The 23,641-nt window shown below is 37.2% G+C and overlaps 1 protein-coding gene and 3 long non-coding RNA genes across 9 annotated transcripts in view; 3 read left to right on the forward strand and 1 right to left on the reverse strand.

Annotated features, from left to right (window-relative positions):
• Positions 1 to 18,494, forward strand: part of LOC135774817 (uncharacterized) — a 38,477-nt gene extending 19,983 nt beyond the window's left edge. Inside the window, 24 exon segments of the mRNA XM_073812169.1 lie at positions 66 to 116; positions 312 to 374; positions 3,270 to 3,581; positions 4,706 to 5,032; positions 5,215 to 5,529; positions 5,614 to 5,937; positions 6,018 to 6,335; positions 6,474 to 6,835; positions 7,092 to 7,104; positions 7,223 to 7,537; positions 11,834 to 12,136; positions 12,288 to 12,590; positions 12,703 to 13,005; positions 13,112 to 13,423; positions 13,552 to 13,869; positions 14,723 to 15,046; positions 15,168 to 15,482; positions 15,567 to 15,910; positions 15,977 to 16,289; positions 16,464 to 16,763; positions 17,328 to 17,405; positions 17,500 to 17,740; positions 17,893 to 18,078; positions 18,485 to 18,494. Of these exon segments, the coding sequence (XP_073668270.1) occupies positions 66 to 116; positions 312 to 374; positions 3,270 to 3,581; positions 4,706 to 5,032; positions 5,215 to 5,529; positions 5,614 to 5,937; positions 6,018 to 6,335; positions 6,474 to 6,835; positions 7,092 to 7,104; positions 7,223 to 7,537; positions 11,834 to 12,136; positions 12,288 to 12,590; positions 12,703 to 13,005; positions 13,112 to 13,423; positions 13,552 to 13,869; positions 14,723 to 15,046; positions 15,168 to 15,482; positions 15,567 to 15,910; positions 15,977 to 16,289; positions 16,464 to 16,763; positions 17,328 to 17,405; positions 17,500 to 17,740; positions 17,893 to 18,078; positions 18,485 to 18,494 (6,050 nt within the window).
• LOC135779202 (uncharacterized) lies at positions 594 to 1,667 on the reverse strand. The gene is made up of 3 exons (XR_010544710.2): positions 1,533 to 1,667; positions 995 to 1,235; positions 594 to 734 (listed from the first exon to the last, which is right to left on the reverse strand). It is a non-coding gene; the product is annotated as an uncharacterized lncRNA (long non-coding RNA).
• Positions 9,131 to 9,965, forward strand: LOC135779204 (uncharacterized). The gene is made up of 4 exons (XR_010544715.2): positions 9,131 to 9,195; positions 9,338 to 9,385; positions 9,618 to 9,680; positions 9,806 to 9,965. It is a non-coding gene; the product is annotated as an uncharacterized lncRNA (long non-coding RNA).
• A 46-nt stretch (positions 18,495 to 18,540) lies between the features above and the next one.
• Positions 18,541 to 22,887, forward strand: LOC135775028 (uncharacterized). 6 transcript variants are annotated; one of them, XR_012336557.1, is made up of 6 exons: positions 18,541 to 18,580; positions 19,183 to 19,242; positions 19,526 to 19,594; positions 21,253 to 21,315; positions 21,865 to 21,927; positions 22,262 to 22,887. It is a non-coding gene; the product is annotated as an uncharacterized lncRNA (long non-coding RNA). The 6 variants fall into 6 exon arrangements; XR_012336556.1 differs by having other exon boundaries at positions 18,557 to 18,580; positions 19,523 to 19,594; XR_012336558.1 differs by lacking the exon at positions 18,541 to 18,580 and having other exon boundaries at positions 19,169 to 19,242; positions 19,523 to 19,594; positions 21,256 to 21,315; positions 22,262 to 22,884.
• The last annotated feature ends 754 nt before the right edge of the window (positions 22,888 to 23,641 follow it).

The following is a 23,641-nucleotide window of genomic DNA, read 5'->3' on the forward strand; positions in this document are numbered from 1 at the left end:
TTTACTGACTCTTTGTCATTCTGATGGGATTTGTTGTTCATCTCTTATGTATGTGAACACAACAGAGAGTTATGATGATGTCATCATCAATGGACAGAACTTTCAAGGTGTAATAGGTGAGTTACACAGAAGTGCACATTTATCAAGCAGTACATCTAAGTTTCTTATGTATGTCTATTATAGCATTAATCCAGTCATTGTGACTTTATCAGCTGTTATCAGTTAGTGTCAGAAAGAGAAATGTGTCTATGACATGAGACATGATGTATTACAAATCACAATATGAGTTGTTTGTCATGTGACTTCATCAGAGGGAGTTCAGGAGGAGTATGATGATGTGAAGAATGACAGTGAAGATGTGACAAACCTGTTAGGTAGGTTATTAACCTCTAGATCTCATTTAAAGATGTATATTATAATATATTTTATCTTTATATATTATCTATTTATATATATTAAATAGTGATTTGTGTCTGACATAAAAGATTCATCATAAAATTAAAGGATTGAGGAAACTACAGAAAACAAATAACACAACTTCATCTTAATAACATGTGTATTTCTGTACAGTTAATGTGATGAATCTGTCTGTGTGTTGTTATAATGTAATATCTTTATTATATCACACATCTACTGGATGTTATCATGGTCAGTTTCTTCTCTCCTCACCTCTCTTTATCCTCTCAGCTCCTCCTTTATCTTCTCATTATCTTCTATGTGTTCAGTCAATAAAGCTACACAACAATAAAACACAATAAAAAATACAAATGAAAAACTGATGATAATAAACAGTCATAATTTTGTGAGGTTTATCTTTTAGATTGTGTTGTGATTTCTGCTTCATGACATGAATGAGTTTGATCAGCAGAGATGTCAGTTGTGTTTGAGTTTCTTCTCTTCATTCACTGTTCTCTGTTTCCATCTCTTCTTCTTTCTCTCTACTTCGTGTATTTTACTTCATCTATCTGTTGTCAAAATGATAATTGTTGCGTACCTGTCCTTTCTCCTGAGCATCAGTACTGTTTCTCTTGGACATTCACGTGTTTTGTACATCATCCTTGGATGTGTGGATCATAAGCAGTGGAGAATCAGGACAGGTCGTTTTTTTTCAGTCAGGTAAAGATGTCTCAGATGATCAGGATTTTCCTCCTCTAACTGAACTACAAATCCGTCTTTGCTTGTCAAGTAGTTTGTCACATTCATGTTTTATTTCTTCGTCTTGTAAAGCAAATCTCCTGAGGAAATATGAGACGGATATTAGAGAAGATTTAAGCAGAACTGATTCAAATACACTCGTTTCTGTTAACAACATTGTACACAGACGGTTCGTTTATTAGCGGTGTTTGTTTATATATAGGCTAAAGTTGGTTGTTACAAAAACAAGCAATCGTCTACCCACCATCTTTAACTATTATCAGAAACATCTTTGAACATTATATGATGAACCCTCATATGCAGCATCACTTTAAACATGTTTAATTTTATCAGACGTTCAGTTTAATTTCATTTTTAAAGAATCATGTAAGATTTACCTCAGTTGAGCTCCCACAACAACAACAGAGCCGTTTGACGAGTAAAGGACCACCAATGATGACGTAAGAATGACTTCAGGCATTAATAATCAAAACTAAACATCGATTTAACTTCTCACGTCTTAAAATCACAATATATGTCAACAATTAAGTATTTCGCTTCACAAACACGAAATTTCCCTCTATTCTGTTTATATTATATTTAATATATTTATATATTATATTTATAATAGTTATATTTAAACACAGTAGTCCTTGCCGCGCGTGTGATGATGTTTGAAGCGCGTTCATGTTGTGTGCTGCTGTTGTTTCAGTCATGACCGCATGGTGGCAGTAGAAGATAAATCAACCTCACACTGTGATTATATGTTACTTATAAATGTTATTAAATTAGTTATAAAAGTAATATCGGTCGCATATCAGTGTGATATGGCTTTCTGTCAGATTGGCTGTGATTAAGACAGAACCACGAGGCCACAAGCAATATCAAAGGTCGGTGACAGTTTAACCAAATAGTCAAACAGGTAAGATGTTAAAATAATGATGATCAGAGGTGATTGGGGTGATTTTTCACCTCTTGCGTTGTGCCAATATTAGAGTCAAGTGAGCCCCTGTGTTTTCATCTGGATTTATTGAGTTAAAACACAAAGTCTGATGAAGGTTGTGACTGTTGTAGGTCCGTACTGTTGGGTTTAGTGAGAATAATTTTACCTTAAAAATAACTTTATTTTTACAATGGGAACAAAGTCAAAACAAAGATCAGTGAAGCGCTTCATAGTCACATGACAACATTTAGTGATGATTTGATTGACAGTTTGCCATCTATTGGATGAATGAAGTATTACAATATTGAAAGTACTGTATAATGAAAATATTATATTCAGAAGACATTTTAAATTGATTATACATTAAATGTAGAAATGTTGTGTTTTAAGGACAATTGTTATATTAATATATTTATACATTTATATTGATAATATAAGTTATATATCATTCTTACAATATGCACTCTCTTCTTATTTGTTTGTTTAAAAACAGAATTAACCACATAATGTTTAGTTTAAATGTGCAATACATTTCATTTAATAAAACTGAATATGAAGTGCATTTATTTTTTATGTTTATATTAAAGTGTATGAGTGTGTTTGAAGTGATCATAAAGTTTCCTGTACATCTGCACACAAGATTTGTTGCTGAATAGATACTGAAGTGTTTCCTTACTCTCAAATCAGTCTCATTTATTTGATGTAAATTTATCTTCACTCTTGCAGGTGTTTGTCTCCTCTGAACATGGAGGGAGGAGCGTCGTTCATCAGCGCTGACGTTCTGCTGATATATATGGAGAAAATCAAAAATATCTCTTCTGATTTGTCACTCGAGTTGTTTGATGATTTCCTTTCTTATTTCTAATAAGGTAACAGAGAGCGTGATTGGCCCCCCTCTCTGTCTGTATAGGGGGGTTGTAATATTTCAGTATCTTCAGTCTTCAGTGTCTTCAGAAGGAACAGCGGAAATCTTTACACTAACTTCTCATTATTCTCTATCAGTCTGTGTACAGTAGAGGATAATGGAGATTTGTCTCACACTTTTTTTAATCTCCTCTGTAAAAATGACCATTACTGCCGGTAAGTACACACTTGAGCTCAATAGAAAAAATATATACATTAAAATACTTAACAGTTATTAATAATACCAGTGTATTTTATATGTCTTTCAATGTATTTCATATGTATTTAGATTTGAATGTGAGGTTGGTGAATGGTAGCAGTCGTTGTTCTGGTAATGTTGAGGTTCTTTATGATGGTCAATGGGGAACAGTGTGTCAAGATGACTGGGATTTGACAGACGCTGAAGTGGTGTGTAGAGAAGTGGGCTGTGGAGAGGCTGATGAGGTGCTATATTGGTCTCACTTTGGAGGAGGATCAGGACCAATCTGGATGGATAATGTGAACTGTAGTGGAACTGAGCCCACACTTATGAACTGTAGTTCAGATGGATGGGGTGTCAGTGATTGTGATCATGATGAAGATGCTGGAGTCATCTGCTCAGGTGAACTTCTCTAAATGTAATAACTGTTATGTAGGGTTTTTGATACAATTTGTCACACATTAGATTTTAAAAATTATTTTCCTGGAGAAAAATATTCTTAAATGAAGAAGAAGCCAAAATATGAAATGCCATGCTTGACATTTAACTGAGTAATGCATTGTTTTATAGACGAAGATCAAAATAACAAATTTCACCTAAAAATTGTAGCCGAATTACACGGAGTAAAAACAACCATACAAAGATGTCAGCATCATTATTTGGTTGGTCTGTTTGTAAAATCTGTTGACTTCAGCAATTTATGTTGCATTACACTCCAGTGGTGACGGTTCAGAATTGACAAAAAGCACTTTTTTGCTTTTTCCAAAGTTGAGTGCCTGTACCTGAAGAAGCATCTAATTTGGTCTAATTTGAAACTAGAAACCAGATTGTGTTTGAAAACTCATAAAAGTTTGCACACGTGTCAGAAGTGGAGAAAATTTACTTCTGATCCTATAAAAGTTTAACGAAGAAACCAACCTATTCGCTACATTTATGTATATGTAGGAAATTCGGTAGGCTCATGTCTATTAATATAGCCGTACCCTAAACCCAACAGAAGATCATCCATTTTTTGATTTTCACTGCAATTGTTTGCTATTTCGAGACTGTACAACTACAAATTTAATCACATCTCTGGGATGATTGTACCATCTGTAGCCTTATAAAGTACATGTAGATTATACATAATGTAGATAGATGTAGACTTAGATATAAGTTTGTTAAGAAACAGAATCTAAAATGATATTAACTTATATTTATTACTGAGTTAAAAGCACTGAAACGTTCTCATTTTTTTTAACTGTAACCATTGGCACTTAAAGCAACAAGGGTTGCTGAAGTCCACCGATTCCGCTAAAGATTATTTTGAAGGCCATTTGAAATTTTAAGTTGACAGATGGCATTTAATATTCTTCATCACTTTAGTATTTCTTTCCAACATAAAAAATTATCAAAATTTTTTCATTTCTTAAAATCACAAAGTTGCCAGACTTGTTAATGTAAAGTTGTGTTGATGGATGAGAAGAGTTTTACTGTGTTATCTTCTTAAAAATCTTTTGTGCTGTTCACTTTGTCCTTATAATCAGAAACCATAAACTATGGAAGGTTTACAAGACTTGTTGATGGACCTCATCAGTGCTCTGGAAGAGTCGAGTTGCTTCGTGGGAACACCTGGATGTCAGTGTGTGATGCTGTGTTTGATGATCAGGATGCAGAGGTTGTGTGTAGAGAGCTGAACTGTGGGGTTCCTGTACAGCTGCTGGGTGCAGATACTTTTGGTAAAGGAGAGGGGCAGGTGTGGACACAAGAGATTCAATGTAGAGGAAATGAATCATTCATTCGATTCTGTCCATCATCAAATATAACTCAAGTAACCTGCTCTCATGACAATGATGTGGGACTCATATGTTCTGGTAAATACCAATGCTGAACCTGTTTATAAATTAATTTAATATTTCTTTCATCTTACGGGATGTTTTTTTTTTACTTTTCTGTATTTTAGTAATGTAATGTGTAATGCCAAAAACATATATCTCTATTAAATCTCCATTCACTTTTTTGTATTATTTTAGTAACCTCTGAGATCTTTGTCCAGGTTTCTTTGACCTCAGACTGGTGAACGGCTCTGATATCTGCTCTGGTCAAGTTGAGCGTCAGTATTTCAGTAAATGGGGCTCAGTGTGTGATGAGTGCATGAATATGAGAGCTGCCAATGTCCTCTGTAGAGAGCTGAATTGTGGGATTGCTGTGTCTGTTGTGGGAGTGGACTGGTTTGGAGAGGGATCTGGTGAAATCTGGGCTGATGTGTTTGATTGTCAGGGGAATGAAACAAAACTCTCAGAATGTTCAATCTCTTCATGGAGTCGAGCTGAATCCTCTCATAAACAAGATGTTGGAGTCATTTGTTCTAGTGAGTGAACTTCACTCTGTCATTAACATGAAGTTACTGTAGTGTGATCGTAATCAATCTGAAAATGTCAAATCCTTTCTCCGGATTCCGCTCTGTCTCTTCATGATGGTCGAGTGAGGTTGTCTGGAGAGAGAGAGTGTGAGGGTGAGGTGGAAGTTTACATTCATCAGGTTTGGAGGAGAGTTCTGCTGGACTCCTGGAGTCTCACTGAATCCTCTGTGGTCTGCAGACAGCTGGGCTGTGGCTCTGTGCTGAACTTCACTAACTCCTCTTCATCCAGTGATGAACACAGTTATGAGTGTGTGATGGGCTTCCAGTGCTCTGGGACTGAAGATCATCTGAGGAACTGCAGCTCTCCACAAACTCTCAACTGCAGCGCAACACAACAGCTGTCAATCACCTGCATTGGTCAGAATTATAATATCTATCCATATGATTCATTAAAATGGGTTTACATGGTCTTTAGTTAACTCTGTATCTGATCTCAGGTCAGCGGTCCATCAGGTTGGTGGGTTCTGGTGGAGATTGTGCAGGAAGGCTGGAGGTTTTTCACAAAGGCTCATGGGGTACAGTGTGTGATGACTTCTGGGATATTAAAGATGCTCATGTGGTGTGCAGACAGCTGCAGTGTGGAGTGGCTCTCAGTAATCAGCCAGTACCAGCCTGGTTTGGTCCTGGTTCTGGACCCATATGGCTGGATGATGTGAACTGTGAGGGGAATGAGACGTCACTGTGGAGCTGCTCTTCACAGGTCTGGGGAGATCATGACTGTAACCATAAGGAGGATGTAGGAGTTGTGTGCTCAGGTAAACAGTTTGTGTAAACAGAATGTGGATGTGGATCTATAATACAGAAATGTAATTTATGTTTAATTACATATACTTTGAAAGATCAAGAACGATTTACTTTTGTACAAAGTTGATATAACTTTCTTTTCAATCTAGAGTTTAAAGAGCTCAGGTTAACTGAAGGCTGTGAAGGGAATGTGGAGGTTTTCTACAATGGATCCTGGAGTAATGTTTGCTGGAATCAGATGGAAAGAGACACAGCGAGTCTGATCTGTCAAGAGCTAAACTGTGGAAGATCTGGCAGTCTGTCTTATTCAACATCAAGAGTGCCGTCAGCTTATAACTGGTTGGATAATGTTGAATGTCGACCATATGACTCAAATCTGTGGCAGTGCCCGACTACACCCTGGGGAAAGAATAACTGTGGTCAAAATGAGGTGACTTTTATCACCTGCTCTGGTGAGAAAATAAAAATAACTAAATAAATGAACTGTAATGTTTTGTTACCTTAGAATGAGGTGTTTTATCTACATAAACCATGGGTCCCCTTTCATGTACTTCACTATTTTGCAACGCCATGTTTCTACAGCAACCCTACATGGACAGACTGTTCTTTAGAGCGTGTTTTGTCACTATGTTGTCTCAGACAATGACGTGTTTGACCTGTGTGTTCAAAGGCGAATGATATGTTATCATGTTATAATTTTAGAGAAGGTGATCCATGAAGTTCCACGGACTCATCTAACATGTTTTACCTCACCATCTCCTTACCAGAGAAAGTGTTCAAGTATAAATACAATTCTTTAAAAATATGATAAATATCTATTCTGTGTAAATTTCACTTTTAAATCCAAGTTTATGTTTGAGTGTGTTGATGTAAATGTTGTTTGATGTGTGTGATGTAGATCATCTTCCTCTCAGACTGAGTGGAGGGAAGGGTTTGTGTTCGGGGAGACTGGAGGTTTATCATAACTCTGTGTGGGGTTCAGTCTGTGATGATCTGTGGGACATCAGAGATGCTCAGGTGGTCTGCAGGCAGCTGGGTTGTGGAGCAGCATTGAGTGCTGATGGGAATGAAGCGTTTGGTGCTGGTGAAGGTGTTGTGTGGATGAAGAAAGTCGAGTGCAGAGGGACTGAGATTCACCTGTGGGACTGTCCTCATGTCCTAAAAAATCACACTGACTGCTCACACAAAGAACAAGTTAGACTCATCTGTGCAGGTGAGAAGAAAACATTGAGAGATCAATTCATTTTATGTTCAACAGTTTTTTATTATATGTGTCTGTTTTTCCAGTAACAGATTTGTCTGTGACCACAACTTCTGCCACAACAACATCAGCTTATCCTTCAGTTTCTCAGACAAACAGGAGATCAGTGACTCCTCCACAAACTCCTCCTCTCTTCATTCCTCTAGTGGTTGTGATTGTATTGGGAGTTTTGCTCTTACTGCTCTTAGTTTTGCTCTTGCTGCTGTTACTGTCGCTGCTCATACTGATCAAGAACAACCGAGTAATGAAGAGAGATACAGAGATCCACACTTCATATACAGGTATAGATCTGGGATACTGAAGTCTGATATCAACATCAATCTTACTAGTCTTGTTCAGTGTATCATCAGTCAACTGACATCAGCTTTGTGTGTCACAGATCTCTTTAAGAGAAGACACTGGGCTCAGACTGAAGCAGTTTATGAAGAGATTGATCACAGACACACAAATAGAGAAAATCACTTCACTCAGCGAGGTGAGTCCTCATGTTTGAATGTATTCAAGATTTGATGGTTTCGAAATTCAGATCCACATTCTGTCTCATTAAATGAAATTAATGTTTAAATATTAAAGTCAGTCTGATGTTTGTAAGTTGTTTGTGTATTTTGATGAATCTGTAGATTAATCAGAGAGCTGATGTTCAACTATTATTAGTCCTGTTAAACCTCCTGCTTCAAACAAGAGCAGCAGGTGTGTGTGTGTGTGTGTGTGTGTGTGTGTGTGTGTGTGTGTGTGTGTGTGATTATTTTTGGAGGTTAATGGGGAGGGGGGTTCATATGCTTGTAAGTTTATATGCAGGTGTGTGTGCGCTTCTTCCTGTCTGTTTATCTTGAATCCGGTAAGAGTTGAGTTCATGTTAGGATACAGGTGTGTGTTTGCAGAATGAAGTTAACTTATATTTTTCATGTCTAAATAAAGTTTTAATATAAATCTAGATAAAATAGGTTGATGTGATATTCTTGTGCTCTGTGATGTAAATGTAGGTTGAGGTTGTTTGTAATGATCAACATGTTTCTGACTCTTCTGCTTCACTTTAACAGGGAGTCTCATCTCTGAAGAACAGCATTCTGGATATGAAGTTGCTGATGAGCTTCTTTCAGGTTAGAGGACTGAACACAACTTTATGCTTCAGAGGTTTTATATTTTTTAAGATACCCTCAGACAATAATAGATAATAAGTGTTTATGTTAACATATGACTGCTTGCCAAAGTTTCATATCATCAGTACGTGAGGTAGTGCTGGTCCGCTTTGTCTGTGCCAATTGACTGATCACATGATTTTATTAGCACTTGATTTTGGTCTCATACAAAAGCACATTTAGTATTTTGTTTTCCAACATGTTTTGTGTTGATGTAGGAGAGATGGTGAAAAAAGTCCCAGCAGAATACTATGATGATGTCATCACTGATGGACTAAAAGCAGACAGTGAGACAGGTGCACTTCTGTTATTCTGTATTAAGATGAAATATAAGATCTGTACATGATGAGAAAATATACTTTATATCTATATGGGTGTGATGACGTGTGTCTCATGTTATATTTGTAGAAGACACACTTGAGCAGTATGATGATGTCATCACCACAGGACAAAACTCTGATCTTCAAAAAGGTGATTTTACTTCATTTCTAGGCTGTTTTTGTAACGTAACATCATTTTAAAGTGACGCTCAGTACAGATATAATGTAGGTTTACTGTCTCTTTGTCATTCTGATGGGATTTGTTATGTGTTATGTTTTTGTGGACAAACCAGACAATTATGATGTCATCATCAATAGGCAGAACTTTCAAGGAGTTATAGGTGAGTTACACAGCAATTCACAATTATCAGCCCATACACATACATTTCATATGTATGACTATTAAACATAATTCATAAAAACTTTAAAAGGTGTAACCACAATGATTCTCAGAAACTCAAGAAGGAAAATGCATCTATTTACATATTTTGTTACACACTCACCCCCCCCCCCCCCCATATACACGTGTACAGTATGTATATATGTGTATTGCATGTCATGTGACTTCATCAGAGGGAGTTCAGGAGGTGTATGACAATGTGAAGAATGACGGTGAAGATGTGACAAACGTCTTGGGTAGGCTGTGTTATTAACCTTTATTTCATTAATAGATGTGCATTACTTATTTAAATGGGATTTGATTTTAATATTAATGCAGTTAACAAAGACAAATTTAAAAGTGCTTTTGTTTTACACAACAGTCTACGCCGATGTGGTGGAGGAGTCTGTATGACTCAATGACCACAACCACTGCCTCATGAAATCATTTTACAGCTTCAGGAGCTTCAAGGAGTTTAAGTGATTAAAATTTTGCTACTAAAACTTCGGTGCCTTATGGTCTTTTTTGTTCTTGGAAAATATTTTTCTACTTAAAATTATTTTGCAAATAAGAATAAATCTTAACAGTCTGTATATTTGGCCTATTATTTTGATGTCATTATTATTAAAGATCATTTTCATCAGATTTTCATTTTTTCAGAAAATGTATAGAATGCTGCTGTAGTTTACGACAAACTTATAAATATAGTCTTTGATGGTTGGACAAGAGTATTAAATATCAGAGAGCATTATATTTTACACAAACATCAATAAGGCATTCATTTCTTCAAGTGCACAATATTTGATTAAATTTTAGCAATAGAGATAAAGAAAGAGATGCAAAGGTTCTGGTGAATAAAACCTCACCGCAGTGCTCCCACAACACAGCCGCTTGAGAACCACAATGATGACGTAAGAGTGACTTCAGACATTAATAATCAAAACTAAACATCGATTTGACTCCTCACGTCTTAAATTGCCAAAATATGTCAACAATCAATTACTTCGTTTTAGAAACAGGAAATTTACCTATATTGTGTTTTAATAAACAGTTAGTGGTCTTGACGCACGTGATGTTTGGAGCGCGTTCATGTGTGAGAGATCAGAGTTGTGTGCGGTGGTTTCAGTCATGACCGCATAGTGGCAGCAGAGGATAAATAACTCTCAAACTGTGATTAATGCTGCTTATAAATGTTATTTAACCAGTCGTATGTTATTAAAGCAATATCGGTTAAATATGAGTGTGATGGCTCTCTGTCAGAAAGCTTTGGGGCACTTAGATACAGTGATACTCAATCTGAGACTGGTGACTGGCGGAGGCAACTCCATGTAACACACATGCAATGATATGTTGATTATTATTTTACTTGATTATATTTATTATTAAACATTCAATATAAACCTGATAAGTTCATGATTGTAATAAGACCCATGAGATGCAGCAAATATCAGGTGATAGTTGAACCAAATACTGCTAAGTCAAACAGGTAAGTTTTAAAATAATAATGAAGAGGGTAAGATTTGTCACCATGTGCCATCATAATAGGAAACTGAGCTCATGTGTTTTTAATCTGGATTTAAGTTTAAACAGTATTACAACGCTGAGGAAGTTACCACATGACAATATTTACTGATGATTTGATTGTTCTGCCATTTAGTGGACAAATGAAGTATTACAATATTGAATAGCCAGAAATTCTACTGCAGGTATATTTATTGTACTGTAAATGTATTGAATAGTTTCTTTATTTATTTTTTATTAAGACAGTTGTGTTTATTTCTACATTTTACAACAATTTATTCTGCATTTATTCATTTATGTACTGACTTCTTTTTTCATATTAACACAACTTGAAATTAAAATCTCCATAGAATATTTACTTTCTCAAAAGCATATATCTTTTTTTGTATATATGTGTGTACAGTATATTAAAGTGTATGAGTGTGTTTGAAGTGATCATATAGTTTCCTGTACCCCTGCACACAACAGGATTTGATGTAAATTTATCTTCAATCTTGCAGGTGTTCATATCCCCTGAACATGGAGGGAGGAGCGTCGTTCATCAGCGCTGACGTTCTGCTGATATATATGGAGAAAATCACAAATATCTCTTCTGATTTGTCACTCAAGTTGTTTGATGATTTCCTTTCTTATTTCTAATAAGGTAACAGAGAGCGTGATTGGTCTCTCTCTCTCTCTCTCTCTCTCTCTCTCTCTCTCTCTTTACACTGACTTCTCATTATTCTCTATCAGTCTGTGTGTACAGTAGAGGATTATGGAGATCTGTCTCACACTTGTTTACCTCTCCTTTGTAGTAATGACCATTACTGCTGGTAAGATAAAATAAATATACCTCACAATTTAAATACTTTATGCTTATCATTAATATAAATGTATTTCACATTTTCAGATCTGAATGTGAGGTTGGTGAATGGTGGCAGTCGTTGTGCTGGTAGAGTTGAGGTTCTTCATGATGGTCAGTGGGGAACAGTGTGTGGGAATGACTGGGATCTGACAGATGCTGCAGTGGTGTGTAAAGAGCTGCACTGTGGAGAGCCTCTAGTTATTGTTCACTTTGGAGAAGGATCAGGACCAATCTGGATGGATAATGTGCACTGTAATGGATCAGAGTCCTCACTGAAGAACTGTACATCAAGTGGATGGGGTGTTAATAACTGTTATCATAGTCTTGATATTGGGGTCATCTGCTCAAGTGGGTTTCTCAAATTATTATTCTGTTATTAAATCACACTTGGGCTCAAAATACATTTATGATTTTCAATATATTATCAATATACTCTAATTCCTAGATGAAGTCACATTATTTTTATAGGATGCATTTATATCTCTATTTTATGTCTCAGATTTGAATGTGAGGTTGGTGAATGGTGATCGTCCTTGTGCTGGTAGAGTTGAGGTTCTTCATGATGGTCAATGGGGAACAGTGTGTGGTAATGGTTGGGATCTAACAGATGCTGCGGTGGTGTGTAGAGAGCTGGACTGTGGAGATGCTCTGGGTATTTCTCACTTTGGATCAGGATCAGGACCAATCTGGATGGATGATGTGGACTGTAATGGATCAGAATCCACACTGATAAACTGTAGATCGAGAGAGTGGGGTGTTAGTGATTGTGCTCATGATAAAGATGTTGGAGTTATTTGCTCAAGTGAGCTTGTCTGCATATATTCTGTAAATACACAATGTTATGCTTATAAATATTAATTTTATCATAAATTCATTTTTGCTTATGTCTTTTTGTTCCTTGTTATATGTGTCAGATTTAAGTGTAAGGTTAGTGAATGCTGAGAGTCCTTGTGCTGGCAACGTGGAGGTTCTTCATGGTGGTCTGTGGGTTACATTATGTGGTCGTGTTTGGGATATGAAAGATTCTGCGGTGGTGTGTAGAGAGATGGGCTGTGGAGAGCCTCTGGGTATTGCTCACTTTGGTCAAGGATCAGGACCAATATGGACTGAACGAATGCAATGCAATGGAACAGAGTCCACACTGAAGAACTGTGGATCAAGTGGATCGGCTGTTCAGTATTGTGGTCATGATCATGATGCTGGAGTCATTTGCTCAAGTGAGATTCTCTATCTATTTGGGGTCAAATTATATTTTATAAATTAAAGTTAAAATATCTCAGGTATGTTATCATGACTTGCATGTCTCTGTTTCATATGTATTAGAATTGAATGTGAGGTTGGTGAATGGTGGCAGTCCTTGTTCTGGTAGAGTTGAGGTTCTTCATGATGATCAGTGGGGAACAGTGTGTGATGATGACTGGGATCTGAGAGATGCTGCAGTGGTGTGTAAAGAGGTGAACTGTGGTGAGGCCGTACAGGTGCTTTATGGGTCTCACTATGGACCAGGATCAGGACCAATCTGGATGGATGAAGTGGACTGTAACGGATCAGAGCCCACACTGGAGAACTGTAGATCAAGTGAATGGGGTGTCAGTGATTGTGCTCATGATACAGATGTTGGAGTTATCTGCTCAGGTAAGCTTCATAAAGCTATCCTCTTATTACAAACTTGGGGCCAAAAAATGTATGCATTTAAATATTTATGCATATTATAAATATACATTTTATAGTCTTGTGTTTTTGTATCCGTTTATATGAATCAGATTTGATTGTGAGGTTGGTGAATGGTAGCAGTCCTTGTGCTGGTAGAGTTGAAGTTCTTCATGGCCGTCAATGGGGAACAGTGTGTGACTTTAGTTGGGATCTGACAGATGCTGCAGTGGTGTGTAGAGAGCTGGGCTGTGGAGAAGCTGTACAGATGTTACATGGAGCTCACTTTGGAGAAGGATCAGGACAGATCTGGAAGGATTATATGCGATGTGGTGGATCAGAGTCCACATTAAAGAAGTGTAGATCAAATGAATGAGGTGTTCACTATTGTACTCATATTCGTGATGCTGGAGTCATCTGTTCGGGTGAGCGTTTCTAAATAATTTTGTAATCTGTTGTTGCCTAATATTTAATATTCCAGCAGCCATATCACCCTGTAGCCCAAGACAGCTTGCCCACTGAAGCTAAGCAGGGCTGAGCCTGGTCAGTACTTGGATGCGAGACCACCTGGGAAAAACCAGGTTGCTGCTGGTAGTGGTGTTAGTGAGACCAGCAGGGGGTGCTCACCCTGTGGTCTGTGTGGGTCCTAACACCCCAGTATAGTGACGGGGACACTATAATGTCAAAAAGCACCGTCCTTCGGGTGAGACGTTAAACTGAGGTCCTGACTCTCTGTGGTCATTAAAAATCCCAGGATGTCCTTTGAAAAGAGTAGGGGTTTGCCCCTGGCATCCTTGCCCAACTTGCCCATTGGCCTACTAATCATCCCTCATACTAATTGGCTAAATCACTCCATCTCCTCTCCACTAATAAGCTGGTGTGTGGTGGGCGTTCTGGTGCAATATGGCTGCCGTCGCATCATCCAGGTGGATGCTGCACATTGGTGGTGGTTGAGGAGATTCCCCCGTTCATATGTAAAGTGCTTTGAGTGTTGAGAAAAGCGCTATATAAATGTAATGAATTATTATTTTATTATTATTATTAATATCTTTCGAATCACATTCTCATGCAATGTACAAATGGAAATACTTTAAATGGTTAGGATTATGTTTTTTAAAAGTATGCCATATATTTAAGTGACAACAGAGATTTTATATTTGATGTTAAATTTTGTTTTATATTTCCTATATGTCCTATCATTTATTTCAATAGTTACAAAGTTTCCAGACTTGTTAATCATGTTTCATTGTGTGATCTTGTTGTTCATTTTATTAATATTATCAGATGACATCAACAATGGATGGTCAAGACTTGTTGCTGGTTCTCATTTGTGCTCTGGGAGAGTTGAGATGGCCCGTGGGAACACCTGGATGTCAGTGTGTGATGCTGTGTTTGATGATCAGGATGCAGAGGTTGTGTGTAGAGAGCTGAACTGTGGGGTTCCTGTACAGCTGCTGGGTGCAGATACTTTTGTTAAAGGAGAGGGGCAGGTGTGGACACAAGAGATTCAATGTAGAGGAAATGAATCTCAAATAAACTTCTGTCCACAACAATCTTCAAACAAGAACAACTGTTCACATGACAATGATGTGGGAGTAATTTGCTCTGGTTGAGTATAAATATTTTATTCCTCTTTGATCTTTTATATACAAATGATGAAACTGAAAAATGTCTATTTTCATGCATCTAATTTCATTCTCTGTATATTAACTGATATTTCTCTTTTCAGGTTACACAGCACTCAGACTGGTGAACGGCTCTGATATCTGCTCTGGTCGAGTTGAGCGTCAGTATTTCAGTAAATGGGGCTCAGTGTGTGATGAGTGCATGAATATGAGAGCAGCCAATGTTCTCTGTAGAGAGCTGAATTGTGGGATTGCTGTGTCTGTTGTGGGAGTGGACTGGTTTGGAGAGGGATCTGGTGAAATCTGGGCTGATGTGTTTGATTGTCAGGGGAATGAAACAAAACTCTCAGAATGTTCAATCTCTTCATGGAGTCGAGCTGAATCCTCTCATAAACAAGATGTTGGAGTCATTTGTTCTAGTGAGTGAACTTCACTCTGTCATTAACATGAAGTTACTGTAGTGTGATCGTAATCAATCTGAAAATGTCAAATCCTTTCTCCAGATTCCTCTCTGTCTCTTCATGATGGTCGAGTGAGGTTGTCTGGAGAGAGAGAGTGTGAGGGTGAGGTGGAAGTTTACATTCATCAGGTTTGGAGGAGAGTTCTGCTGGACTCCTGGAGTCTCACTGAATCCTCTGTGGTCTGCAGACAGCTGGGCTGTGGCTCTGTGCTGAACTTCACTAACTCCTCTTCATCCAGTGATGAACACAGTTATGAGTGTGTGATGGGCTTCCAGTGCTCTGGGACTGAAGATCATCTGAGGAACTGCAGCTCTCCACAAACTCTCAACTGCAGCGCAACACAACAGCTGTCAATCACCTGCCACAGTAAGAATCACAACATCATTGTATTTTAACTGTAAATCTATTGGTTCATGTGCATTTACTGTTTTTCTTTTTGTATCTCAGGTCAGAGGTCCATCAGGTTGGTGGGTTCTGGTGGAGATTGTGCAGGAAGGCTGGAGGTTTTTCACAAAGGCTCATGGGGTACAGTGTGTGATGACTCCTGGGATATTAAAGATGCTCATGTGGTGTGCAAACAGCTGCAGTGTGGAGTGGCTCTCAGTAATCAGCCAGTACCAGCCTGGTTTGGTCCTGGTTCTGGACCCATATGGCTGGATGATGTGAACTGTGAGGGGAATGAGACGTCACTGTGGAGCTGCTCTTCACCGGTCTGGGGAGATCATGACTGTAACCATAAGGAGGATGTAGGAGTCGTGTGCTCAGGTAAACAGTGCACTGCACCATACTTAATATATAAAGACAATTTATATAAAATATATTTAAATATGTATTTCAGCATCTCTATAGCCTACATATTTCATAAGATATATCTATTATGAAATATTTATTGTTTAATTTAAAGTACTGTAATTGATATAAATTGTGTTTTCAATCTAGAGTTTAAAGAGCACAGGTTAACTGAAGGCTGTGAAGGGAATGTGGAGGTTTTCTATAATGGATCCTGGGGTAATGTTTGCAACAATCAGATGAACAGAGACACAGCGAGTCTGATCTGTCAAGAGCTTAACTGTGGAAGATCTGCCAGTGAACCCAGTTATTCAGATGCACTGAGATCTCAGAATTGGCTAAATAAACTAAAATGCAGATCAGATGACTCTACCCTATGGCAGTGTCCATCTTTACCCTGGGGAATAAATTACTGTGGTCACAATGATTCTGTCAAAATCACCTGTTCAGGTAAGAAAGTATTTACCAGATGTTAGATGGTCTTATTTTATTATGAAATGAAGTATACTGATGTTTCTAAAAATAAAACTAGCCAGCAGTGGCTGCCGGTGACTTCTCTTCCAAAGGGGCACGAATTAAAAATGTGTTTGTTACGTCATGTGAACCTATGTGCATCATTTCAAAATATGTGCTTGCAGCACATGCGTTGAAAGGGTTTATGATAAAAGTGTCACCTTTCACAAAATACTTGCAAGACACTAACACTAAACTCTGATTACACATGAGATTAAGTGAGTATCTGGCAAACGTGAACGTCTCTTTTATCATACAGTAAACCACTCTGAAGCGTGTGCAGCAGGCATGTATTTTGACATGACGTGTAATGCATATAGATTAACATTTTTTGACATGACGAGCCACACACATAATGAGCTAAATACATGTTGTGACGAGCTTCGCGCTCTCAAAGAGAAGTCATCGGCCGGCGCTGGTAGCCAGATGAATGTCTAAAATTATTATTACATCAGAGATTGAACTGAATATCAGTGTTCTTTTAACATGTTTTAAAATCAGAGAAGGAGACCCATCAGTCACCTCGGAGTCGCCTGTCATGTTCTACCTCACCATCTTCTTACCAGAAACAATGTTCAAGTATGTTTATATGGAAAAAAATATCTATTGAATTGAGTATTATACTTAATTCATAACAAGTTGTTGTAAATGTAGTTTGATGTGTGTGATGTAGATCATCTTCCTCTCAGACTGAGTGGAGGGAAGGGTTTGTGTTCGGGGAGACTGGAGGTTTATCATAACTCTGTGTGGGGTTCAGTCTGTGATGATCTGTGGGACATCAGAGATGCTCAGGTGGTCTGCAGGCAGCTGGGTTGTGGAGCAGCATTGAGTGCTGATGCGAATGAAGCGTTTGGTGCTGGTGAAGGTGTTGTGTGGATGAACAGAGTCGAGTGCAGAGGGACTGAGATTCACCTGTGGGACTGTCCTCATGTCCTGAAAAATCACACTGACTGCTCACACAAAGAACAAGTTAGACTCATCTGTGCAGGTGAGAGGAAAACACTGAGAGATCAATTCATTATCATTTCAGCAGTTTCTTTAATATCTGTGTTTTTTTACTTTACAGACTTGTCAGTTTCTACAACATCAGCTTCTCCTTCAGTTTCTCAGACAAACAGGAGATCAGTGACTCCTCCACAAACTCCTCCTCTCTTCAATCCCCCAGTGGTTGTGATTGTACTGGGAGTTTTGCTCTTACTGCTCTTAGTGCCGCTGCTGATACTGATTCAACACAACAGAGAGATGAGGAGAGGTATCCACATCACATGCAAGTTTAGTTTTGTAAATAAATAAATAAGGTTGCAATTGATATTGGGTTGTTTTTGTGAGAAACGGTTAATCCCACTGAATTTCCCCATTATGTCTAAATGCATCTGCAGTCCGGGGATTTTACCAGCTGGTGCTTTTAAAGTCTATGTCCTAAATTTAGCATTACAGGGGAACATAAAATGATGTCACTGATCCCACACATTTACAATTTCTGACCTGCATGTTTGCACACAATGCACAGAATAACAAATATACTAATCCCTGCCAATAATCACACTTGTGATGTATCGTGTGGCACTGTGCTAAAGTGACGCTCGCTCAAACAGAGCCCTATTTATTATTCAATGTATCATCAGTCATGTGTTGTGTTTGTGTGTCTACACTCACAGCTCTCTCTAAGAGGAGACACAGGACTCAGACTGAGGCAGTTTATGAAGAGATTGATCACAGACACACAAACACACACAAACACTTCACTCGGAGAGGTGAGTCTTCATTCGTAATGTTATTTAAGTGTGTAAGATTATAACTGTTCAGAAATTCATATGTTAGTTGAAGAATGGAGAGACACGAACACACACATCATTGTCATCTTGTTAAAGGTTTTAGACATCAGTAAAACAGAAAAAGGAAACATGAGCAAACTGTAGATTAGAGTCTATCAGACAGCTGATGTTTGTCTATTATTAGTCCTGTTAAACCTCCGGCTTCAAACCACACAATTCCTCCACAGAGCTGCAGGTGCATCTTTACAGTTATTTGTGCATGTGTGCGCGTGTGTACATCAGTGTATATGTGTGCGTGTTGGGGAGGGGGGTTCATGTAATGTTATGTGCATGTGTGTTTGTTTCTTCCTGTCTATACAGGTTGTGTGTGTTGGTGGTTATTTGAGTGAAAAAGGGTTCATACAGTTCATTTAGCGAAGATGCAATGTGTGTTTCCCATTATAATTCAGTAATGGGTTAATAAGTATCCACTGATCGAATCTTCTGTTTCTTATAACACATGTGCTCTGTGATGTAAATGTAGGTTGAAGTTGTTTGTAATGATCAACATGTTTCTGACTATTTATGCTTCACTTTAACAGGGAGTCTCATCTCTGAAGAACAGCATTCTGGATATGAAAATGAAGATGAACTTTTCTCAGGTTAAAGAGCTGAAGACCTAATTTACACAATTCATTAATAAATATACAAATTCAGCTGTTAAGTGAAATGTCAGGATTCTCAGAAATCCTACAATTTACACCACAGTTCTCCTAAAGTATCACAGTCCTCTTATTTTTTCGCAATAGAATTCATAACTAAATATGATAATGATGTCCCCACTGGCAGTGGCATAAAATGTCAGTAACATTGTGAACCCGTCATGCTTCCATTGTTTTAAATGATTTCATTTGACCTCTGTTTTTGCCCTACATTGTGCAGCAGAACAGAAATTCACACCAGGATACTATAATGATGTCATCACTGTTGGACTGTCGGCAGATCGTCAGACAGGTATAGTTTTTAGCAATATGGTGAAATATGAAGTAATAAATAATATTTAGTGAAATACTGTATTTAAGCCTATGTGTTAAGTTAAAATAGTATGGTTTATAGGTTTTTAGTGTGATGCCGTGTTTAAAGTTACATTTGTAGATGACACACGTGGGCTGTGTTCAAAATTGCCCCATACCCTTCATTCATAATGCTCTACTAATATAGTCCACTTAAATGAGTATGTAAAACTTTATAAAATAATTAAAACTGAAGGAGTGAATAAAAACTGTAAGTCTTATATTGAATGTGTAATTTATTAATGAGTGTACTTAATAATGTTCATGGAGGTGATTTCATAGCCTTTCATTTTTAAAGGAGACATATCATGCTAAATCCACTTTCTTAGCTCTTAAATGCATTTTGTTGTATATTTGTAGTGTTTATAAGTACATAAAAGTTGAAATTAGTCTCTTCAGGTGCTTTGTTGATATCTTTATATTCTGTTTTGGTCATATTTTCCAACCGGTTCTGATTTTTCTATTATCTATTACGTTTTTTGAACAATTACGTCACAGTATTTGCAGCGGAACTGCTAAATAAGGACATCGACTTCCAGCCCAACACTACGAGCAATCCGCCATTTTCAATTTCTCGCTGCGATATTGTAGTCCAAGCTCAAGGATGCAGAAGTTACGAGAGAGTAAATCAAAATGTTCGGTTGAACCTGTGCCTGGTTGAGTTTTATTTTTCACGGAAATGTCATTTTTTGACATTCCTCGAAGCACTTCAAGGATAACTATTTCACCAACCTCCACCAGTATAAAGTAGGATTTGCCGATAGACTTCATCTGATTGAGGGGTCAATTACTTCTATCTTTGGAGACGACAAGCAGAGCACTTCGGTAAGCTGTAAATAACTTTAAAAACAGTAAAGTACACGGTTGTCATGGTTTAGCAGTGCTGTTTCTCAATCCGAAGGCTGCAGCCTGCGGATGTCGTATGTGGTCATCAACCCAGGATAAAGTTATAGCATTTTACAACAACTTACAATTAACTAAGAATAATAGTCAACTTTATAACTGTTAATATTCTGAAATAAGACAGCCGGCATTAACACACCATTGCGATACCTCCATATGAAGAGGTTGTTCTGCAGGTTCGTCATCTTCATTTTCATCTCGCTCCATTTCCGACTCTGGCGCGAACATGTAAGGCTGGATGGACAAGTCTTCCGTTGTTGACATTTTGTGAATAACTAGTGAATAAAAAGTTTCTGTGCCGCTAGATAATCGTATCTCTGCTATAAAACTACAAAAATGGCTGAACGAGGTGGAGTTTAACCGAGTGTCACCTCTGCAACCTGGAGAGGGGGCAGGGTATGACGTGCATTTAAAAAGACAGTACCAAAACGAGTTGCTCTCAGATGCACATCAGAAAAGGGGTAGAAAGGGGGCCTGTGGGGCTATAATAATGAGGAATTCAGACCCAAGCATTGCAGTTTTGCTTTATATAGACCACAAATAGATGATTTATATGTAAAAAGGACAGATTTAAAAGCATGATATGTCTGCTCTAAAATGATTTCTTTTAATCTAATTTAGGCTTACATGTGTTTAATAAAATGTGTGTTTACTGACTATTCTTTGTTTATATGGTCTTATATTTTATGTGTGTAGCAGATGTGCCAGATAATTATGATGATGTCATCATTGTCAGACAGAACATTCAAGGTATAAATGGTGAGTTGAAGTGTAATCACTGCAGTTATGTTTCTGTTGCACATATGGGCTGTCTCAAAAACGATCCCCATAAACTCGTTTACCACTCCCTACATTATTACACTACGGGTCATCCACTTGAATGAGTAAAACAAGCGAGCAATAACGGAGTCCGCTGATATTGCTACTGGCGCCATCTTGTGGCAAGACACAGGAAATCATTCGCTGTGATTGGGTGACTGACAGCCGTCTCAATTGAGTAGCACTGAGACCGGTTTAAAGAACAAAATGTTTTTAGTAATGAACGCATTTATGTTTTTTTCATTTTGCTTTAAATTAATCACATAATGCAAACTGCCCATGTTATAAATCACTGGAATATCACAGATGCATGTGATGATGCACATTTATTGCATTTTGTTAATGGAAATCATTTAATTAAAAAAAAATAGTTAGCTGCTCTTTTCAAACACTATCATTGCAAAAGAAAGTATGTTATGTTTTTGTTTTTTCATTTATGCTTAGAAGATAAAGTTTACTATTTGTTATGTTTATTGTTTATGTGTGTAGTGGACGTGCCAGAGAATTATGATGATGTCATCATTATTAGACAGAACAGCCAAGATATAAATGGTGAGTTGAACTTTAATCACTGCAGTTATGTTTCTATTGCTATTGAACAACAGTTAACCAAAAGACTCCTATCAAGTGTCATTTAGTCTGAGACTTGAGGAGGAATATGATGATATAAGAATGCCAGTGAATAAAGATGTGTTATTTAGTTTATGTTTTTATTTTATTTATGCTATTAAATGATTTGTTTGAAAGCTCTTATCTAGATTTAATCACACTGCTGTTAAATCCTTAATTCTGTCTGTGAATGTTCTTTGTGTCTTTAACTAATTGCCTAAATTTTTAAATCTTGATGCAATTACATCAGTAATGAATATAAATGTGTTTTTAACAGACTACGAGGATGTGGAGGAGGAGTCAAATTGATCTAACAGCCCCACTGCCTTTATATCATAAGTGTCTGAACTAAGGAGCTTATGGGACCTTTATTATTGCTATTAAATAATTATTGACGTCAGATAATCCATTACCAGAATTATATGCAAAGAAAATTATAATATATTTTAATCCTTACTATTTCAGCTTATCATTTATTATGTGACTTACCCGGGTAAATTTAGGAGTAAGTAAGCGGATAACCTCTCTTTTTGGTTCCAAAAAATGGAGGTAACTTTCGTGTTATGTAAGTAACCATAGCAACTGACTCTCTGAGTAACCAGCATGTACGAATATATTTTGCATAATATTATAATGGTAAAGCATTTATTTTATTTCATTTACAGTCACAAATATTTATTGCTGTATATTTCTTTTTAATTAAATGGATTGATATTTGTGATTGGATTATACATTTAATTATGTCTATTATTAATATATTCAAATATCAGTGAAATTATGAAACACAACTCAATCAGTTAATTAATGTTAACAATAAAGTTAATTTCCATATTAATTCTTTTATTTCATAAATAAACTCATTATTCTCTTTTACTTGATAATTTATAAATTAATCTCAATTTATAATAAATGTGTGTGCAAATACATTGTCATTATTGAGCCATAAATCTTAAAGGGGTCATATTATGAGATTTTTTTTAAGATGTAAAATAAGTCTTTGATGTCCCAATTAAGAGTGCATATGTGAAGTTTTATCTCAAAATACCCCAAAGATAATGAATTATAACATGTTAAAATTGCCACTTTGTAGGCCTGAGCAAAAATGTGCAATTTTTGGGTGTGTCCTTTAAAATGCAAATGAGCTGATGAAATGCAAACACTGATCACAATGATGGTGCACTAAATGACAGTGCTGTGGTTGGATAGTGCAGATTAAGGGGCACTGTATTATTATAAATGGGGGAGTGCAGTCGATGGGGCGGGGCGGCACATGTTCAGGCTGGGCCCCGCCCCATCGTCCAGGCTGCACCCTGGAGTTACCCGAATAGCTTACCAAAACAAAGTTATTGGGTTGTTCTTTTTCACATTTTTCTAGGTTGATAGAAGCACTAGGGGACCCAATTAAAGCACTTAAACATGGAAAACTCTGATTTTTATGCTATGACCCCTTTAACATATGTTACTTAAGTGACAATGAGGCAATGGGTATAACAGATAGAAACACATGATGCCAGTTAAATAGGATAAAATTGGTTTTCTCTGTAAGGTTTATCTACACCTTTCAGATTGTGTTGTGATTTTTGCTTCATGATATGAATGAGTCAGCAGAGATGTCAGGTGTTGTGTTTGAGTTTCTCAAAGGAAGGTCTCAATGTCA

The sequence above is a fragment of the Paramisgurnus dabryanus genome, chromosome 1 (assembly GCF_030506205.2).
Source record: "Paramisgurnus dabryanus chromosome 1, PD_genome_1.1, whole genome shotgun sequence".
NCBI classification, from domain to species: domain Eukaryota; kingdom Metazoa; phylum Chordata; class Actinopteri; order Cypriniformes; family Cobitidae; genus Paramisgurnus; species Paramisgurnus dabryanus.